General features: G+C 40.7%; 1 protein-coding gene across 1 annotated transcript in view; it reads left to right on the forward strand.

Moving 5' to 3' along the window:
* Positions 1-18812, forward strand: part of LOC119797368 (insulin-like growth factor 1 receptor) — a 70865-nt gene that overhangs the window by 51119 nt on the left and 934 nt on the right. The window contains exons 6-20 of the mRNA XM_038306423.1: positions 2703-2911; positions 3108-3234; positions 5011-5246; positions 9687-9854; positions 9935-10142; positions 11858-12162; positions 12258-12391; positions 12977-13136; positions 13211-13307; positions 14874-14944; positions 15033-15262; positions 15349-15456; positions 15775-15937; positions 16401-16530; positions 16627-16761. Of these exons, the coding sequence (XP_038162351.1) occupies positions 2703-2911; positions 3108-3234; positions 5011-5246; positions 9687-9854; positions 9935-10142; positions 11858-12162; positions 12258-12391; positions 12977-13136; positions 13211-13307; positions 14874-14944; positions 15033-15262; positions 15349-15456; positions 15775-15937; positions 16401-16530; positions 16627-16761 (2481 nt within the window). The remainder of the gene's footprint in view (positions 1-2702; positions 2912-3107; positions 3235-5010; positions 5247-9686; positions 9855-9934; positions 10143-11857; positions 12163-12257; positions 12392-12976; positions 13137-13210; positions 13308-14873; positions 14945-15032; positions 15263-15348; positions 15457-15774; positions 15938-16400; positions 16531-16626; positions 16762-18812) is intronic.

The raw sequence follows: 18812 nt of genomic DNA on the forward strand, positions 1-18812 counted from the left end.
CGCACCAGCTTTACCATCCATGTTTACTTCCATAAACAAAGAACACGCTCACTATTTGTGACGTCATTGCATCCTCTACTGCTCATGCGGGTCACTTAGGTTGATAAAATGCAGGAGATCACACACAAGTCAAATATATTTGGAAATGTGAACAACCACGCAAAATAATCCGATTTCAGAAAAAAGAAAAAAGGCCTGAGGTGTGAACGTAGGCAAATTTCTTTTAAAAACTTGAAACGTACACATAAGCCACACCGGGCTATAAGGTGCAGATTATACTTCTGCAACCGCACACATCAAAGGTCGCTTGCCTCTGGTCGCGAACCAGTTTTGCTGGTATGCTTCTGCACCGTCGGTCTGGAATTTCTAGGGACCCATTGCCGTTTCCCGCCAAAGCGCGAGGTGGAGCCTATTCGAGAACTTGCAAGAACTTCGGCGTTTGGTCATGATGCCAGCGAGAGTGTTTATTTTCCAAAACAACATGTCAGAGGCATCCTACAGGTGGTTGTACTTCGAACCTCCTCAATCAACCTTTCGTCGTGGTTATCCATTGTTGTTATTACTCCTCGCTTTTTAAAAATGGCGTCCCCCGGCACCGAATCGAGAAGGACGACCACACAGACAGCTGGAAAGGCATACCAAGGACCAATCACAGCTGCTTTTTGTCTGTGCGGGTTTGCGACCATCTGACGTGTAGTTAGAATTTTTGTAGGTGCGCGGCGACGGTTGCAGAGTCTCTCTCATGGTCGCACACAGAGACAGATTTGATGGTTGGAGAGGCCATGCGTCAGAAGTTAAAATTGGCCTTAAGCCGCTGATATCTATTGAACAGCCTGCAAAGCCTATTGGGGACGGCATTGAGAGGTCCAGCGTGCATACGAGCGTTCAACGTTTCACCTCGTGCTGTAAATTGAACTTTTGCCACTGGGGGCTGGAGAGTCAACCAATAAGAAAAGCTGATCCAGGAGTTTTTTTGGTTAGATCGACATTATCTGCAACCCATTATTGTTTATATAGACATTGTGCATTTGAATAATATCAAGAGAATTAAACTCCAAATGTATTTTAAAAAATCCCCCACAGGCTGTTTGCAGCAGAGAGCTTTCAGCTGGGGTTTCCAGCGCTGCCTCCCGGCGGTATGCTGGAGATCGGGCACTCCAAACAAGAACTGCCTATTTTAGTGGGATCATAATCCTGATGAACTGATGAACAGAGGATATTTGGACAACTTCTCAATTAGGAACGTGTTAAATCAAACCTTCCAACTCATAAAGTAAATGAAGCCAAGCTGCTCTTTAGCTTGAATCCGAACTCTGCACCTATTGCACATTATCGGGCATCAAATGCTGCTGAACTTTTAACTTTTAGCCCTTTAAATTGTTCATCTCATTGTATTTTTCAATAACGCATTTTTTGCACAAATGCCATTTTGCACTGAACCACTGCAACTTGCACACTGTCTCTTATCCTCTGCACTGTTCACACTTTGACCACTGCTGCACTTTTTGTATTTTTCTATAACTCGTGCCATTGTGAAATATCAATGCAACGTTCATAAGCTGTATGTAACGCAATTTCGTTCTGTATGCACCCTGTGCATACAAAATGACAAATAAAGAAGTCTAAGTCTAAGTGAAGCTACAGAAAAGAGCAGATAAACAACCAAAGCGTTGAGGCATCTAAGCAGCTTGACCACAATCTGATTCAGCGTCCAGATTTCATAGCTTGTTTTATTTCCTACTCATAATGCCTTTGGTGTGAATGCACCGTAAGTTGGTCACTCTGTTAGCTAAAGGCATGTTATAGAGTCTCTATAATCAAGTAAAGATGAATTGTTTACTAAATTTGTTGACGATTATTTCCATAATCGATTAATCTGATTGTTTGAGCCCTACACTAAATACATCTTTCATGGGAGTAATAGTGGAGTAAAAACTGAAAAAAAAGGAGGAAAATGGAAACAAAGACATCTAATGATGGCAACGAACTGTTAAGTTATCTCATGTGGTCTTCAGATGGCAGAACCCTAAATGCATGTAGGAAAATGGTGTGATGGTTTTAGGAAAAAAACAAAACAAGTTTAACCTTTTTGGTCATAACTTCTGAGGTAATGTTTCAGAAACAAACAGCACTAAGCACCAAGTGAAGCTCCACACACCTACAGAGAAGCACGGTGGTGGCTGCATCCGGTTAAGGCTCCATGATTTTCCTGCTTCCAGAGGAGACTTTGAAACCTGCTTTCCCACTTGTGGCCTAATGTATCCGGTCCAGTAACAAGTGCCATGAGTGAAAGTGTGCTTCACTCCGCTCGTCGGCAGCCTAAACAAACCTTGAAAGCAGCGTAATCTTCCAGTTTCTGGAGAGGGTCATGATGAGGCCTTCACTGCCTCCTTCATCTGTTTGTTTTTTGAGTTCACTGGAGTCTGACTGTCCCAAGGCAAACATTACAGTCATTCCTTCATGTTTGGACGTCACCCAGTGATTCATAAAACCCCTGTCTGGTTAATAACATGATTTAATAGGGGATTTGGTCTGTTTGCAATAAACTTCCAACTAAAAGGTCTGTTTGAAGAGTTAAAATAAGAAAAGTAAAGAAGGTTTACTTTCAGTCTGGCATGATTCATTGCAAACACCAGTTTAGAGTAAAGCACAGTGTTACTGACTTTCCTTCCCTGTCTTGTTTATCTGCTTTGTCCCTCCAGCCTGTATGCCTTCTCAGCATTCGACAACCAGCAGCTCCAGTATCTCTGGGACTGGAAGCAGCACAACCTGACCATAAGAGCGGGCAAGCTGTTCTTCCGGGCCAACCCAAAGCTTTGCATGTCTGAGATCCGCAAGATGTGGGAAAAGACGGGCATCCAGAGCCCCTTTGATGAGACAGGCTTCCGGAACAACGGCGACAGAGCGAGCTGTAAGAGTCGGAACCAGCCTCCATCCAAAAACCACAAACATTTAAATTGCTACGTCCAGTTCGCTCCACTTTAGGAGCAGCTCACAAACACCTATGTACTACTCAGACTGTTTGCGGGGCTAATTGCAGCCTTATTTAGCGCACACTGTTCAAATTACTATAGGTGAGCATTTCTAATTCTCTGCTGCCCTCGTAGGTGAAAGCACCATCCTGCAGTTTACGTACAACAGCACCAGCAGCACCAGGATCAAGCTGACCTGGCAGCGCTACCGACCTCCCGACTACAGAGACCTCATCAGCTTTATAGTCTACTACAAGGAGGCGTAAGTTTCAGCTATTTACTGCTCTTTTGTTATCCTCCCATATGAGCTACTGAGTGGAGGGGAAAAATAAAAACATAAAATAGAGTTTGGTTTAATACTGTAAGAACTGCTCTGTTTTCCTCTGGTTCTATGTACAGGTGCTGGTCATAAAATTAGAATATCATGAAAAAGTAGATTGATTTCAGTAATTCCATTTAAAAAGTGAAACTTGTATATTATATTCATACATTACATACAAACTCATATATTTCAGATGTTTATTTTGTTTAATTTTGATGATTACAAATGACAACAAATGAAAATCTCAAATTCATCATATCAGAAAATTAGAATATTGTGAAAAGGTTCAAAATTGATGGCCCCTGGTGCCACACTCTAATCAGCTAATTAACTCAAACCACCTGCAAAAGCCTTTAAATGGTCTTTCAGTCTAGTTCTATAGGCTACACAATCATGGGGAAGACTGCTGACTTGACAGTTGTCCAAAAGACGACCATCGACACCTTGCACAAGGAGGGCAAGACACAAAAGGTCATCGCTAAAGAGGCTGGCTGTTCACAGAGCTCAGTGTCCAAGCACATTAATAGAGAGGCGAAGGGAAGGAAAAGATGTGGTCGAAAAAAGTGTACAAGCAAGAGAGATAACCGCACCCTGGAGAGGATTGTGAAACAAAACCCCTTCAAAAATGTGGGGGAGATTCACAAAGAGTGGACTGCAGCTGGAGTGAGTGCTTCAAGAACCACCACACACAGACGTATGAAAGACATGGGTTTCTGCTGTCGCATTCCTTGTGTCAAGCCACTCTTGAACCACAGACAGCGTCAGAAGCGTCTAAAGAGAAACAGGACTGGACTGCTGGTGAGTGGTCCAAAGTCATGTTCTCTGATGAAAGTAAATTTTGCATTTCCTTTGGAAATCAAGGTCCCAGAGTCTGGAGGAAAAGAAGAGAGGCACTTCATCCACGTTGCTTGAAGTCCAGTGTAAAGTTTCCACAGTCAGTGATGGTTTGGGGTGCCATGTCATCTGCTGGTGTTGGTCCATTGTGTTTTCTGAGGTCCAGGGTCAACGCAGCCACATACCAGGAAGTTTTAGAGCACTTCATGCTTCCTGCAGCTGACCAACTTTTTGGAGATGCAGATTTCATTTTCCAACAGGACTTGGCACCTGCACACAGTGCCAAAGCTACCAGTACCTGGTTGAAGGACCATGGTATCCCTGTTCTTAATTGGCCAGCAAACTCTCCTGACCTTAACCCCATAGAAAATCTATGGGGTATTGTGAAGAAGAAGATGCAATACACCAGACCCAACAATTCAGAAGAGCTAAAAGCCACTATTAGAGCAACCTGGGCTATCATAACACCTGAGCAGTGCCACAGACTGATCGACTCCATGCCACGCCGCATTGCTGCAGTAATACAGGCCAAAGGAGGCCCAACTAAATACTGAGTGCTGTACATGCTCATACTTTTCATGTTCATACTTTTCAGTTGGCCAACATTTCTATAAATCCTTTGTTTTTATTGGTCTTCAGTAATATTCTAATTTTCTGATATGATGAATTTGAGATTTTCATTTGTTGTCATTTGTAATCATCAAAATTAAACAAAATAAACATCTGAAATATATGAGTTTGTATGTAATGTATGAATATAATATACAAGTTTCACTTTTTAAATGGAATTACTGAAATCAATCTACTTTTTCATGATATTCTAATTTTATGACCAGCACCTGTAATGTTTACCAATAATTAACTAATATATTTTCTTTCCAGGCCATTCCAGAACATCACCGAGTTTGAAGGCCAGGATGGCTGCGGTTCCAACAGCTGGAATATGGTGGATGTGGAACTGAGGCCCGATAAGGAAACGGACCCCGGCGTTCTGCTTTCAGGCCTTAAACCATGGACGCAGTACGCCATCTTTGTTAAAGCCATCACCCTCATGGTGGAGGACAAACACATGCCTGGGGCCAAGAGCAAGGTGGTCTACATCCGCACCAGCCCCTCTGGTACGTTGGTTTATCTCCCCGCTATGCTCCTTTTATTGTTGCTATGATCTTTAGGTTTAGGAGAGAAATAATGTAAAGTTTCTATTTATATTCTTTAGTCTTTAGTGATCCCAAATACTAAGCTTAACCTCTTACACCCTCAGGGGGTATAAATAAATTTCTGCCTGACAAAAACACACAAAAGTAAATCACTTATAGCCTCACAGCTATTAGATTTAAGAAGAAACTTTTGGTACGTCTGTAAAGGTAAGATGTCATAGAATGGTTTTCTGGTGTCAGCACCATTGTAGCTTTGACCCTGCCTGAAATATTAGGGACAAAATACAAAATATTTTGCATTTTTTGAACCTCGCCAAAATTTTCTTTGAAATAAACATTGCAAAACACTACCAAAATATTATTTATAGCACAAAAAAGTAGTACAGACTTTTAAATCTAAATGTTGTGTAAAAATATACCAAATTTGGACTCGAATCAGATGAATCATATTTCTTTTAGAATGGTATTAGTGAGAAATTTCTTAGGCGGAGGGGCCATTTTGGCACATTTATCCAAAAATGTCACCAAACTGTGCCAAATGTGTTTTTTACATCAATACTGGGGGTTTGTTAAAATTACGAGGTCACGTAGCAGCTGGACCCGCCGGTGGGTCCGTAGGGTTCTAGGGGTTAAGATAGTATCGTTTTGTTTTTTTGGTTTTTTACCATACATACGGATGATCTAATGCAATCAAAAGATTTTTTCCCCTTTTAAAAGCTGTTGCAATAAGCTTAGAAAGTGAATCCAGAGAAGTTTTAACAGGAAGAGTTCAGCAACCGCCTTATTATGGAGTGGAATTTGTTCCATTATTGTTTAAAAATAAAAAATAAAAAAATTATAAATGGTATTTAAAAATAACGGCAGCTCAGAAATGAAACTTTGAAAAACATCTCTATTAAGAAAACGTTGTGGGAGTAATTATTTTTTTTGCTCAGATGTTATATACATATTTAATAATTATTTTTTTTTTTTATATTTTATTTATGTTTCAAATTGTATTTCTTCAAAATTTGCTTTTTCTGGTTGAATTTCATGAATTTGATTATTAAGTTGTGTTTTTACAAAATGCATACTTTCTCAAAAAAACTTAATCTACAAACGAGAAATTTGGAAAAAAAAAAAAAAAATCTAATAATTAGAAAAAAAATCTATGAAAATAGTAAAGTTACACTCAAAGCCATTGTTTTTCCATTTTGACAAGTTTTATGTCTTTGCTTGCAACAAAAATGGAACATAAGTTACTCCATACCTTAAGAGGTGCAATATCATCAAAAGTTGATCCAGTTCAGGACTTCTGTGCACAATTATTAGGCCAGCGATCATCGTTAAGCATGTTTTCTAACCTGAAAGCTGATTGGGTTTGATCATATCAGACAGTGTGTGTTTGTGTAATGGGAGAGGCTGTTCCCTGAGGAGATCAACACCCTTAGTCAAGGTGTGCATAAGCATTGAGAAGCTTCTGTTCTCCAGGCAGAATGAGGCTAAAACAAATGAACTCGCTCTTAAAGGTAGAAAATGATCAAAAGTAACAGCATTGCCCCATTGCCGCCCTCGACCTGAACGCCTGTGAGGATTTGTAAGGCCAGTAGATCCAGAGCGCCGTTAAACTCTCTGTTTTCCAATATTCTCTTTAGAAAACCTAACTATTACTTTTTTTAAGCCAGCTTGGGTTCACTGAGACTTTTTGGGATTAACTGCGAACCCCAACAGTTAACCGGTTTAGATTTGTCACTTTGTCACTCAGTAATATATATTCGAAGCAACAACATCTGTTCATTTAAATGATTGACTTTTTATGTAAGACCATTTTCAGACAATAGAAAACGACATAACATCACATGCCATCATTTTATAATTTATGACCAAGGAATGAATGTGAAGCAGTAAAGCAGAGCTTCCTTTTTTGCACGGTTTTCTGCATTAATGCGGTGTAGCATGGAGGCCGTCAGCCTGAGGTTCTGCTGAGGTTTGAAGGACATCCAGGTTGATTTAATCTCAGCCTTCAACTCATCTGCGTTTAGAGAACAGCTCTTTACATCTTACTAGGGTTTAAGCATGTTTTGGTACTAGACTGTTTCCTTCCACTTAACTTACCATAATCAACTTTTCTGTAAATAAATTTTTTTTTTTTTTTATAGTTTTGCTCTTTTGCGTCAATCAGAAGCTGAATTTAGTGTCTTCATTACCCATAAGCCAATAAATAAACACTAGAATAGAGCCAATCTGTGTGTAACATGTCTGTTAATCCACTGGCACCCCTGTGTGATTGGATCTTTTTTCTGAGTGAATACTGCCCCCTACTGGAATTTTGCTCTACAATCTAACCTTAAGCCATTTTCACTTCAATTAACGGAATTAACAGTGTGTGTAGATGAGACATTAGGCCGCTAACAAGTCTAATCATATATTTCTTATTATAATGATGAATTTGTTATCCAGATTGTTAACTGAATTATTCAGACTCTGAAATGTGCCAAAAAAATATATGGTCAGATCAAGAATAAAGCCAAAACTGCAGGGAAAAAAATGTCTATATATACACAAATGTATATATAAATGTATTGCAATGTGAAATATGAAGAATTTAATGATTGGAAACATGTCATGAAACATGTCTTCATTTCATAACATTTATCTCCATAATTTAATAAATAATTAAGCTCTGGAAGTAATCCAGTAATTCGCTCTCAATCTGCAAGTTTACTAGTGGTTCCTAGAATTTCTAAAAGTAGAATGGGAGGCAGATCTTTTAGTTATCAGGCTCCTCTCCTGTGGAACCAACTACCAGTTTTAGTCCGTGAGGCAGACACCCTGTCTACTTTTAAGGCTAGGCTTAAAACTTTCCTTTTTGATAAAGCTTATAGTTAGGGTGGCTCAGGTTATCCTGAGCTATCTCTATAGTTATGCTGCTATAGGCTTAGACTTTTGGAGGACATAGGGACCCCCATTTCATCATTCTGCTTCATTCTCTCTCTGTTCTCCTATTCTGCAGAATCTGTTAGTTCAATCTCTAACCTTCTGCTCTCTCTGCTTTTCCTCAGAGTAGCTTTGCCTCGTCTGTTCCTGTTTGGCTGTGACGTCATCCTGGAAAGAAACATCAGCTGTGCTGCTTCTATCAACACCCTTGTTTATAGATGTTGGAGATCGGCCTGTTTTCCAGTGTGGTCCTGTTTCTCTGACTGTGACTGAGTGGATGTGCTCTCTTCGTCCTCTGGCATGGGAGCTGCCTTGGAGCTCGTCTGCCTGGCTGTGTGTTTCCTGGACGGGGCCGCCTTTTACAGCTGCTTTTTGTGTCTCTGTTTCTGTCTCCTTGAACCCCAGTCGGCCTCGGCAGATGGCCGCTCACACTGAGCCTGGTTCTGCTGGAGGTTTCTTCCTGTTAAAAGGGAGTTTTTCCTCTCCACTGTCGCTACAAGCATGCTTAGTGTGGGGGATTGTATTTGAGTCAATGAGTCGATGCAATCAACTGGTTTTCCTTAGATAGAAAACTTTGTATCAATTTGACTGTATGATCTGGTTGAACTGTAAAGTGCCTTGAGATGACATGTGTTGTGAATTTGGCGCTATATAAATAAACTGAATTGAATTGAATTGAATTGGAAAACCTCACTTTTTTTTCTGCTGAATAATCGGTTAGCTGGCACTGCGCTGCCAACTAGTGGCTGGAGGTTTAAGGGTTGAGTAAAAGTAAGAAAATGACATATATTTACTCCTATAAATATATTTTTTTTACATTTCAGATCCATTTGGCCGTATTTTTGAACAGATAAAACTGTTGTATAATAACAATTTTTAGATTTTTGACTGAATCCATTTTTTTTCTTCAACCCCTTATATAAATGTGTATATATATATAGATCTATATATACATTTATATAAGGGGTATAAGAAAAAAAAATGGGCTGGGAAATATGGCTTTAAAAAAACGAACCTATGACTTCTTTCCCCTACCCAATTAAAACAATCTTCTAATTTTCAGGATAAAAATAACAAAGCTTTTATTTTAATTACCCTCGCTGGGAGTTCTTTTATGTATTTATGTATATATATATATATATAAAAGATATAATCATGATAGAGAAAGATCCTTTTTTTCCCGTCATCAGCTATGAGAAACTTTTTACCCCTAATTGTGAATCCAGTCATTTGAACAAATCTTTAGGAGACGAGTGAATAATCTTTGAAACAAACACAGCTGCAGCTCAAAGGCACTCAGCGACTCCTGCAGAACTATAATTCAATAGAGGAGATGGAGGACTGGATGAACTGAATCCAGCTGCAGCGTAAAGACATAGCAGAGCTGTGATGTCAGGAAAAGCAGCTGCCCCTACAGACTCTGCATCCCAGACTGAATAGAGCACTTTCCCTGCAGATCCTAAGTTTGTGCCTTTTCTCTTTCAGCGCCCTCCATGCCTCAGGATGTGCGGGCCTATTCTAACTCCTCCACTCAGCTGGTGGTCCGCTGGTCTTCTCCCGTCTCCCCCAACGGAAATCAGACTTACTATTGGGTGAAGTGGCAGCAACAAGCTGAAGACAAGGAGCTTTACCAGCATAACTACTGCTCAAAAGGTCTTCCCGCACAACCGTTTACATCATTTATGGTGAATGTAACCCAATATGGCACTCATCCTTTGGTTTCCTCCCATCAGAGCTAAAGATCCCAATTAGGATTGCTGCCACGGGGATTGGAGACCAAGAGGAGGACACAAAGCCCACTAAACCGGATCCTGATGGAGCAGACAAAGGTCCTTGCTGCCCCTGCCCCAAATCAGCAGAAGATCTGGAGGCTGAAGCTGCAGACGCCTCCTACCGAAAAGTCTTTGAAAACTTTCTCCACAATTCAATTTTTACTCCAAGGTAACTTGCTTGTCTTCCCGATTTCATCCTAATTTTATTAAATGGGACTCCAGCTCTGTTGTTGCTGTACTTATATTCAGCGTTTGATTTTCTGGGGTTCAGAGCTGCAGCCTGGAACCAAAGACATCTGCGACGCATTAAGTCTCTTGGTCTCTACACACAAACATATGCACATGTAGATTAGCTTGGCATAAACAAACAGAGCAGTTGGATCTGCTCCCTTCTGAAGATCAACTTCAGGTGATGCATGACTCTGAGGATACACTTTCCTGTTTACCTTATCCTCAGTCTGGCTGTGTGTTCCAGCTGAAGCCCTGCTGTGGAAATCAGGCTCCGCGTTTTGACTGGTTGAGCTTTTGTTTAAAGAGAAAAAGCAAATGGCGTCATTGTAAAATGTTGCCACTATTTAGTTTTTACAAAAAATAAACTTCTGTGAGCTTTTGTCTTAGTGTTTCAAGGATGTTTTTATCTGAATTGGCTCCCATAAATAGACTGATCCACAGCTAAAGGATTGTTGTAAGAATGTGTTTCATCAATGGGAATTAAAAAAAATAAAAAATGCAGTCCTGAAAAAATTTAAGTTTGAAAATCTAATAAAAAAAATAGGTTTTAAGAATAAATTTGCTGTTTTCACAGTTTTCCCTTTTTTGTCTTTTAAATTTCTTTTTCTGATTCAGTTTTATGAATTGCATTCTTTTCAAATCGCATTTTCTTCACTTCTGGGGGCGGGCTTTCCACAGACGCAATGACGCATTTCTATTGGTCTGTATTGACCGTAGAAACAGCATTTTTATTGGTTAAGAAGGAGTGTTTCTATTGGGCTGGAAGTGGAGAGAATGTGAGTTGAAAAGAAGGCAACATGTAAAACTCAACCAAAAAAAGAAATTTGCTATAGAAAATTTAAACAAAAACTGTAAAAATAAAAAGAAGGAAAATATTGATTGAAAAGATTTTTTTTTTCTTTTATGAAAGGATAGCGTCTAGTTCTTAGTTGTGGTTGATTAATTAATTCATCTACTGCAACTAGAAATGCTTTGGGTGGTGTGCTGTTGGGTTTTGGCCTCCTAATAATCCGAGCCGTAACATTTTAAAGTGTTTTTTTCTTAGATGTTTTGGTTAATTGTAGATAGAAAGACTCACTGTAAACTCCACTGTCTGTTTATTAAGTCCTCTAGCTAAGAGGAATCATCCTGTTAGTTTAGAAATCCCTGAATGGATCAGCATCTCCACCCATAACAGATCTGTTGTCAGTGTATCAACCTCCCAGACCATTCAGGTCTTCTAGTTCCAGTCTACTCTGTCCACCCAGAACTAGAACCAAACGAGGAGAAGCAGCATTTAGTTCCTATGCTCCAATGATCTGGAACAAACTCCCAGAAGACTGAAAGCCTGAGTTCATTTAAGTCAAAAAGTCATTTGTTTAGAGCTGCCTTTGATTGTTGAAGTTGAACTGCTAACTGGTATTATTAGTTTAAGGTTGTGGTCCAACTATTTTGCTTGTTTTACACATGTATTTTGTCCTTATTCTGCTTTTATTTTTCTACTATTTTATTATCTAACTCCTTTAAAGCACTTTAAGTTGGCCCATGTACGGAATTGTGTCATACAAATAAACTTGCCTTGCCTCTAGAGTTTAAACAAAGTGAATTTATTTGGCTCGTCGATTGATGTACCCACTTCCCTATCATCTTCGCCTCTATTATTGTCCCCTGTAGGCCTCAAGATCGGCGGCGCAGAGATCTTTTTGGCGTGGCCAACTTCACCCGAGCGCCACGCTTCCAGCTTTATACCAACAGCACCGTGGTTCCCCCCCTTCAGGCCGCTGGTAACGGCAGCGTCTCTGTCCCCGAGCCCGCCGACCAAGAGTATATTATCATGGAGCAAACGGTGACCGAGCGCGAGCTGCAGATATCAGGCCTGGAGCCTTTCACGGTTTACCGCGTCGACATTCATGCCTGCAACAGCCAAGTTCACCAATGCAGCGCAGCTGAGTTCGTCTTCTCCAGGACCAAGCCAGCAGGTCAGAAGATGCAGATACAAACACCAAAGCTCACTGCAAGCACTCTGTGACTGGTACTGGCTCACTGTTGCATCTTCTACCCTTTGGTTCCTCAGAAAAGGCTGATGACATCCCAGGCCCGGTTAACTGGGAGGGCCAAGAGGACTGGGTGTTCCTGCGCTGGCCGGAGCCCACGCGGCCAAACGGACTCATCCTCATGTACGAGATCAAGTTCAAGCAGGCGGGAGAGGTAGGTCTGGGAAAAATCAAACATCTCACGTTTTCATTAGAGCTGCAACAAACTATTATTTTGTTAATCGATTAACCTGTCAATTTCTTTTTCGATTAATCCATTAATAATCGGATAGCCAAAGGTTTATTAAAGACTTTTTGCAAAATTAAACAAAATGAACAGTTGTATGCTCTATCTATCTATCTGTCTGTCTGTCTGTCTGTCTGTCTGTCTGTCTGTCTGTCTGTCTGTCTGTCTGTCTGTGAGTGTATATGTGTATATATATATAAAAAATAAGGTCCTTGAAAAGTGCTTGAATCTGATATTATAGAGGTTTGGGAACCTTCAAGGAGGTAAAAAAAAAAAAAAAAGACTGCTCAGCTCATCTGTTCACAGGATAGCTAAAACTTGAACGGATTATTTACAGTTTAGGTCCATGATGATTCATAAGTGAATGATTGTATTGAACCAATGAATTTCTGGTAGTAAATGAAACAGGAAGGTTCAGACTATGATGGTTTTAAACGTCAATATTACTTCCTGTTAGAAGAAACATGGTGAAATCAAAGGATTCCTCTAAACCATATTTTTTGTGTCCATCAGGCGGAGAAACACGAGTGCGTTTCTAGACAGCTTTATCGAACCCAGCGCGGCATTCGCCTGAACAACCTCAACCCAGGAAACTACTCGGTCAGAGTGAGAGCCACGTCGCTGGCTGGAAACGGCTCCTGGACGCAAAGCCTGCACCTCTACGTGGCTGAAAGTAAGAACTAATCTCTGAGGAAAACATTCAGGCTTCAGCAGTCGGACGAACCTTTAAAATGTTGTCGTCAACAGGTTACGAAAACGTCTTTGCTATGATCTTCGTCCCCATCGTCATCATCATCCTGATCTGCTCTTTGGTCTCCATGCTGGTCGTCCTCAACAGGAAAAGGTTGGTTCCTCCAAGTTCTGCTCTGCTTGGTTATCGTTTGGCTGCATGTTTCATCTATGTCACCACATGTTGGACATGCCGCACCTTTCAGATTCATTGTTAAACATTTTGGAAGAATGTTCCTCCTTCAAAGTTACTTCATGTTGGTATATATCATACAGGAAAGCAACAAAATGCAGTTCATTATTAGGGATGGTTGTTAAGGGATTATTGATACTATTACAGGATGTCAGCGGGTTTGTTAAAGCTTTTCAATGAAATCGACTCAAACCATCATGTTAAAGATTATGTTTGCAATATGCTTTTAATCTGCTTTGTAATCCAGGGTCCAATGAGTAGAAGCTTTTTTTTCCTGCAGCCTGACTTGTATTCATAGAGGAAGCGGTCTGGAGTCGCTCCCTCTTTTCCTCTAATCTCTGATCCTGTTTTGGATTTTTTTTTTATCTTAAATGCAAATTGTTTAAACATCTTTTTCAGGGTTCCTGCGGGTCCTTAAAAAGTCTTAAAAGGCATTGAATTCTTCAAAATAAAACTAAGGCCTTAATTGGTATTAAAATGTCTTAAATCAGTCTTTCGTAGGCCTTAATTTTTAAAACATCATAAATAGGATTATTTTTATTACGATTTATTTTTGTAATCGAAATAAAACATTAAAATTGACCCTTTTTTTATAAAAAAAAAATAACGGCTCGCCATTATTGGTTCCGTCCCGATAGCGGAACCAATAAAAGCGTTGTTGCGGCCGGGACATTTGGGAGATGCACCATTAACTTTTTGTCTGGAAAATATGAGCAAGTGTAAATGTAACCAAAATAGTCTCCAGCCAAGAGTTTCCTCCATGGCTAAAACCAGGGAACATACATGAGGCTCAGTGGATTTATGCAAGAAGTCATTCAAGCTCAGAACGATGGGAATTAAGGCAGTGGAGTCGCACATGCGAAGCACGAAACACAAAGCGTCAAAATGGAGTTACAGAGAAACAGCCGGTATTTCTCAGTTTAGTTCCACCCTTGTCTCTGCAACGCCTCCACTTATCACCAAATCAAACATACTAAGAAAACCATACAAAGAAAAATAGCTGCTAAAAAGACTTAGCACTGGTTATGTTGGGGCTTTAAAACTGATTTGTTTTGTTCCTTGCTAAAACAAAGTTTGTGAATTCAGTTAAATAATTGTTCAAATATATCTGTCATTTGTGTGTTTTTAGCTTTCTTCCTGTATGGGAAGCTTTTCAACATTTGAAACATTAGTGCAGTGGTTTATGTTAAAATAAACCTTTGGGTTAAGTTGTCGCAAGCAGGTGTTTCTTGTGTTTCTTGTGAATTTGGTCTTAAATTTTTATTTCAAGTGGCATTAAAAAGTCTTGAATTTAACTTGCCTTATGCTGTAGAAACCCTGTTTTTACAATTATGCTATAATTCCTGCTCTAAGTGCTCTGTCAGTTAAAGGTATGTTTTAGAGTCTCTATACTGCAGTTAACCATTAATCGATTACTAAATTAGTTGACAATTATTTAAATAATCGATTGATTGTTTCAGCCCTTATAAACCCTTTTTATTCCATTAGGAACAGCGACCGGCTCGGGAACGGAGTCCTCTACGCCTCGGTCAACCCGGAGTACTTCAGCGCTGCAGAAAGTCAGTCATCTCTTTGCTGCAGACGTAAAATCAAACTTCTATCTGTGGTTATAGGAGCAGAGTTCACAGACAGCCTGTTTTCCTCCAGTGTATGTACCAGATGAGTGGGAGGTGGCCCGGGAGAAGATTTCCCTGTGTCGGGAGCTGGGCCAGGGGTCCTTCGGGATGGTTTACGAAGGCTTGGCTAAGGGTGTGGTCAAAGACGAGCCGGAGACACACGTCGCCGTCAAGACTGTAAACGAGTCGGCCAGCATGAGGGAGAGGATCGAGTTTCTCAACGAGGCATCTGTTATGAAGGAGTTTAATTGCCATCATGTGGTACGAACAAACATCCCCAGTGGACATGGATGTAGCTGTTTGAAAAGCAGGTGGGAAAGCTGCTGTTCTCTGGTTTTGTTGTGCAGGTGCGTCTCCTCGGTGTGGTTTCCCAAGGCCAACCCACCCTGGTCATTATGGAGCTGATGACGAAGGGAGACCTGAAGAGTTACCTTCGCTCACTGCGTCCTAAAGAGGTAAAAGACTCTACAGATGCTGGTTTGATTAAGATTATTTTCATTGGATTAAGGAGTTGATGGAGAGCCAACCCATCTCAATCAGTCGGTACAAACAGTTCATCAGAGGAACAGCCTGCAGGTAATTTGGTCCATGCATTGTGACCGCAGAGCTCAGGAGAATTTGGATCTCTATGCTATCCCACGCTGCTACCATCAGGTTTCAATCAGAGCGTTCCATGAGTTGCCCCTGTCGTTACGTTTCGCCCCTTTTAAACTGACGATGAATTAAATTAACTTTAACATCACAAATCCTGCCTCCTGTCCGTGTTTCTGCAGCAACAGTTTTCCAGCCTGTCTCTCCCTCCGCTGAAAAAGATGCTTCAGATGGCGGGACAGATCGCCGACGGCATGGCTTACCTCAACGCCAACAAGTTTGTCCATCGAGATCTGGCCGCCAGGAACTGCATGGTGGCCGAGGACTTCACTGTCAAGATAGGAGGTGACTCCGCACTCCTTCATTAAATGTAGAGAGTCCTCATCGGCGTGCGCTGATGCACATCCGGTTCTGGCCTATTTTTGTTTGTGTTCTGAGCAGATGCTTTCAGGTTTGTTTCCTCTGTGGGAGAACTGTGTGACCTCTTAGTCTAAAAAACACCCACACAATTATAGGAACTGTTCTGCACTACAATTTAAAGGTTTCTGTGGGTTTGAATGTCTGTAAAACCAGCATGGATACCTCTCCAAAGGATTATGGTTAATTTAATACTATTTCTGGGGCTGTAATCTCCCTAAAGAATGCCTTCCTCTCCTCCACGGAGCCGTTCGTTCGGCAGACGGCAATTACAGCCAAAGAATTAGCTCAATATATCGCTTGGAAAGTGTTTAAAAGTTTTCGGGATGGTGTTTTTCTAATGCAGCGGGGTTGGCTAAGTGGACGTTGTCCGTTCTTCATCTCTCCGCAGATTTCGGGATGACCAGAGACATCTATGAGACTGATTACTATCGCAAGGGGGGGAAAGGTTTGCTCCCTGTCCGCTGGATGTCCCCGGAGTCTCTGAAGGACGGCGTTTTCACTACAAACTCAGATGTCTGGTAAACAGGCCTTCTTGTTCTCCATGTGGTGCATTTAAAAACCTGGTAATGCAAACCAGACTCTCTGAGCTCCCCGTGCTGTTTTTTCCCCTGCAGGTCCTTTGGGGTGGTGTTGTGGGAGATTGCCACCCTGGCAGAGCAGCCCTACCAGGGTCTGTCCAATGAACAAGTCCTTCGTTTTGTAATGGAGGGAGGCCTACTGGAGAAACCACAGAACTGTCCAGACATGCTGTAAGGAACCGCACATACACCAGCCTGCACTACAAACCTTTATGCATCCATGTCCTCGCCTTTGTGTTTACCATGTTTTCCTTCCCCTGCCTTCTTATTATGAGCGCCTCCCGTTCCCCCCACCCTGCAGCGGTGCTGCTGTCCGTCCCTCTCTGAAGCTCGTTCCACTCCCTGCCTGTTTGTTACATTCTGCCTTTTCTGGTTCTGTGCTTGTTTCTAATTTTATATTATATTAAATTGCCTCTTTTATCAAGGCAAAATATGAACAACTTTTCAAAGCATGGCAAACAAACATGGCGTCTGGTGGGGAAAAGGAAACGTATAGCTGTGTCTTATTTCAGAATTACCAGCTTGTTTATGTTGTTGATGTGCGTTTTAAACATGAGATAACCTCAGGAATCTGCCTCCTCCTTGATTTAGAATATATTCTTATTAAATTAGCAAAAAGCTGTCCCATAACTAACAGGCTACCTTGTCAGAACCTGCAGGTTTTCTTTTGTTGGTTTGTTTTTTTCTGAGATGCAGGAGTTTCATTCTGAACTTTTTTTTTTGTTGTTGCAATATTTCTGGAACTTTACAGAAACTTTATCCTGAAAATTCAGAGTTACTTTCCTGGAACGTACAGGTTAATTTTTGGATCTCAAAATTTGTTTATTTTTTCCCCCCAGATGTTGCAGGATTTCTGGAACTTTGAGGTTTTAACATGCCTTCTAAACTTAAATTGTATCTTATCTTTTTAGGAACTTGCTGGTTATATTTTTAGTAGCTTGTGGGTTATTTGTTTAAACTTACTGTTTACCTTTTTAGGAAGTTGTAGGTTATTTTGGTACCTTTTGAAACTTGCCTGTTTTTTTCTTTTTATGTACGCTTAAGAGCTCTACGTTACCTCTGGTTATTCTCTGGTACCTTCTTGGACTCATAAGCCTAATTTCCACTACACTTGAAAAACCGATCCATGTCGAGACCGGTCCGAGCTCGGATCAGTTAACCAGGCCGAGCTCGGTTCTGACGACCGTTTACACATCATGCTATCTCGGTTCCTCGCCTCCGAGTGACTATCTGCGGTATTACTGCCAGTGTTGAAAGAGGAAATCAAGTAGTTGGTGGCGGTAATGCACCAAAAGTTGTTTGCCAACCGCCATAAAACACAAGAAGAAGACGAAGAAGGAGGGAATCAAGCAAATCAAAATGGCGGCGCCCCTCATATTCAGAAAATTATGCTTAATTATTATTGCTGTACTTCGGTGTTATTATTTAAAATGCCATTATTTAAAATGTTGCGTGGAGAAGAGGAAGAAGTTGTTCTTCTTCTTCTGTTTCTGGAGGGGCATTACCGCCAACTACTGGAATGGAGTGTAAATCGCGATGTGCATCCAGACGGAGATGACGCGTTCTGCTCATGCGCTCTTGTTATCAGAGAACCGAGCCCACCTCTGGAACTGGTCTGCAGTTATCTCGGTCCGGTTGTGTCTAGCTTGGTTCAGTTCAGTTTGCTTTCCATTTACACACCATAAGTGATCCCAGTTACTGAGCTCGGACCGGTCTCTGCACGGTTTTTCAAGGGTAGTGTAAATGGGGTAATAGAGAACTTTAATGTGCAGAGTTATTTCCCAAGATGCTTTTCCTAAATCTCGGGGTATTTTTTCAGGAATTCGTTGCTTCCTAAGCATACATGGTTCTCTCTAGAACTGAAGGAATCTTTAGCCAGTAGCTCCAGGCTGGGTCATTAGCACTACTGCATTTCCTTAAACGATGAGTTTAAGGTACCTAATAAATGGATGAACACTTTTTTTCTTAGGACAAATATAAACAGGACTTATATATATCAGGCATGTATTTAAATCCCTTTAAATTATTAAAGTTAGTTTAAAAAATCTGAAATGAAAAATTTAAATGGTTATTTTCCTAAAGTAAAAAATTCCATAAAAAGTTTTTTTTTTTTATCTTGAGCTGATCAAATCATCTGATCGTAGCTGCTTGGTTAGAATATAGACAAAAGAGATTAATGCTCTTATTTTTAGTCAAATATTCCCAAATGTTGAACTTTTCTG

Source organism: Cyprinodon tularosa, unplaced genomic scaffold (assembly GCF_016077235.1).
Source record: "Cyprinodon tularosa strain WSP-4 unplaced genomic scaffold, ASM1607723v1 ctg580, whole genome shotgun sequence".
In the NCBI taxonomy this organism is placed as follows: Eukaryota; Metazoa; Chordata; class Actinopteri; order Cyprinodontiformes; family Cyprinodontidae; genus Cyprinodon; species Cyprinodon tularosa.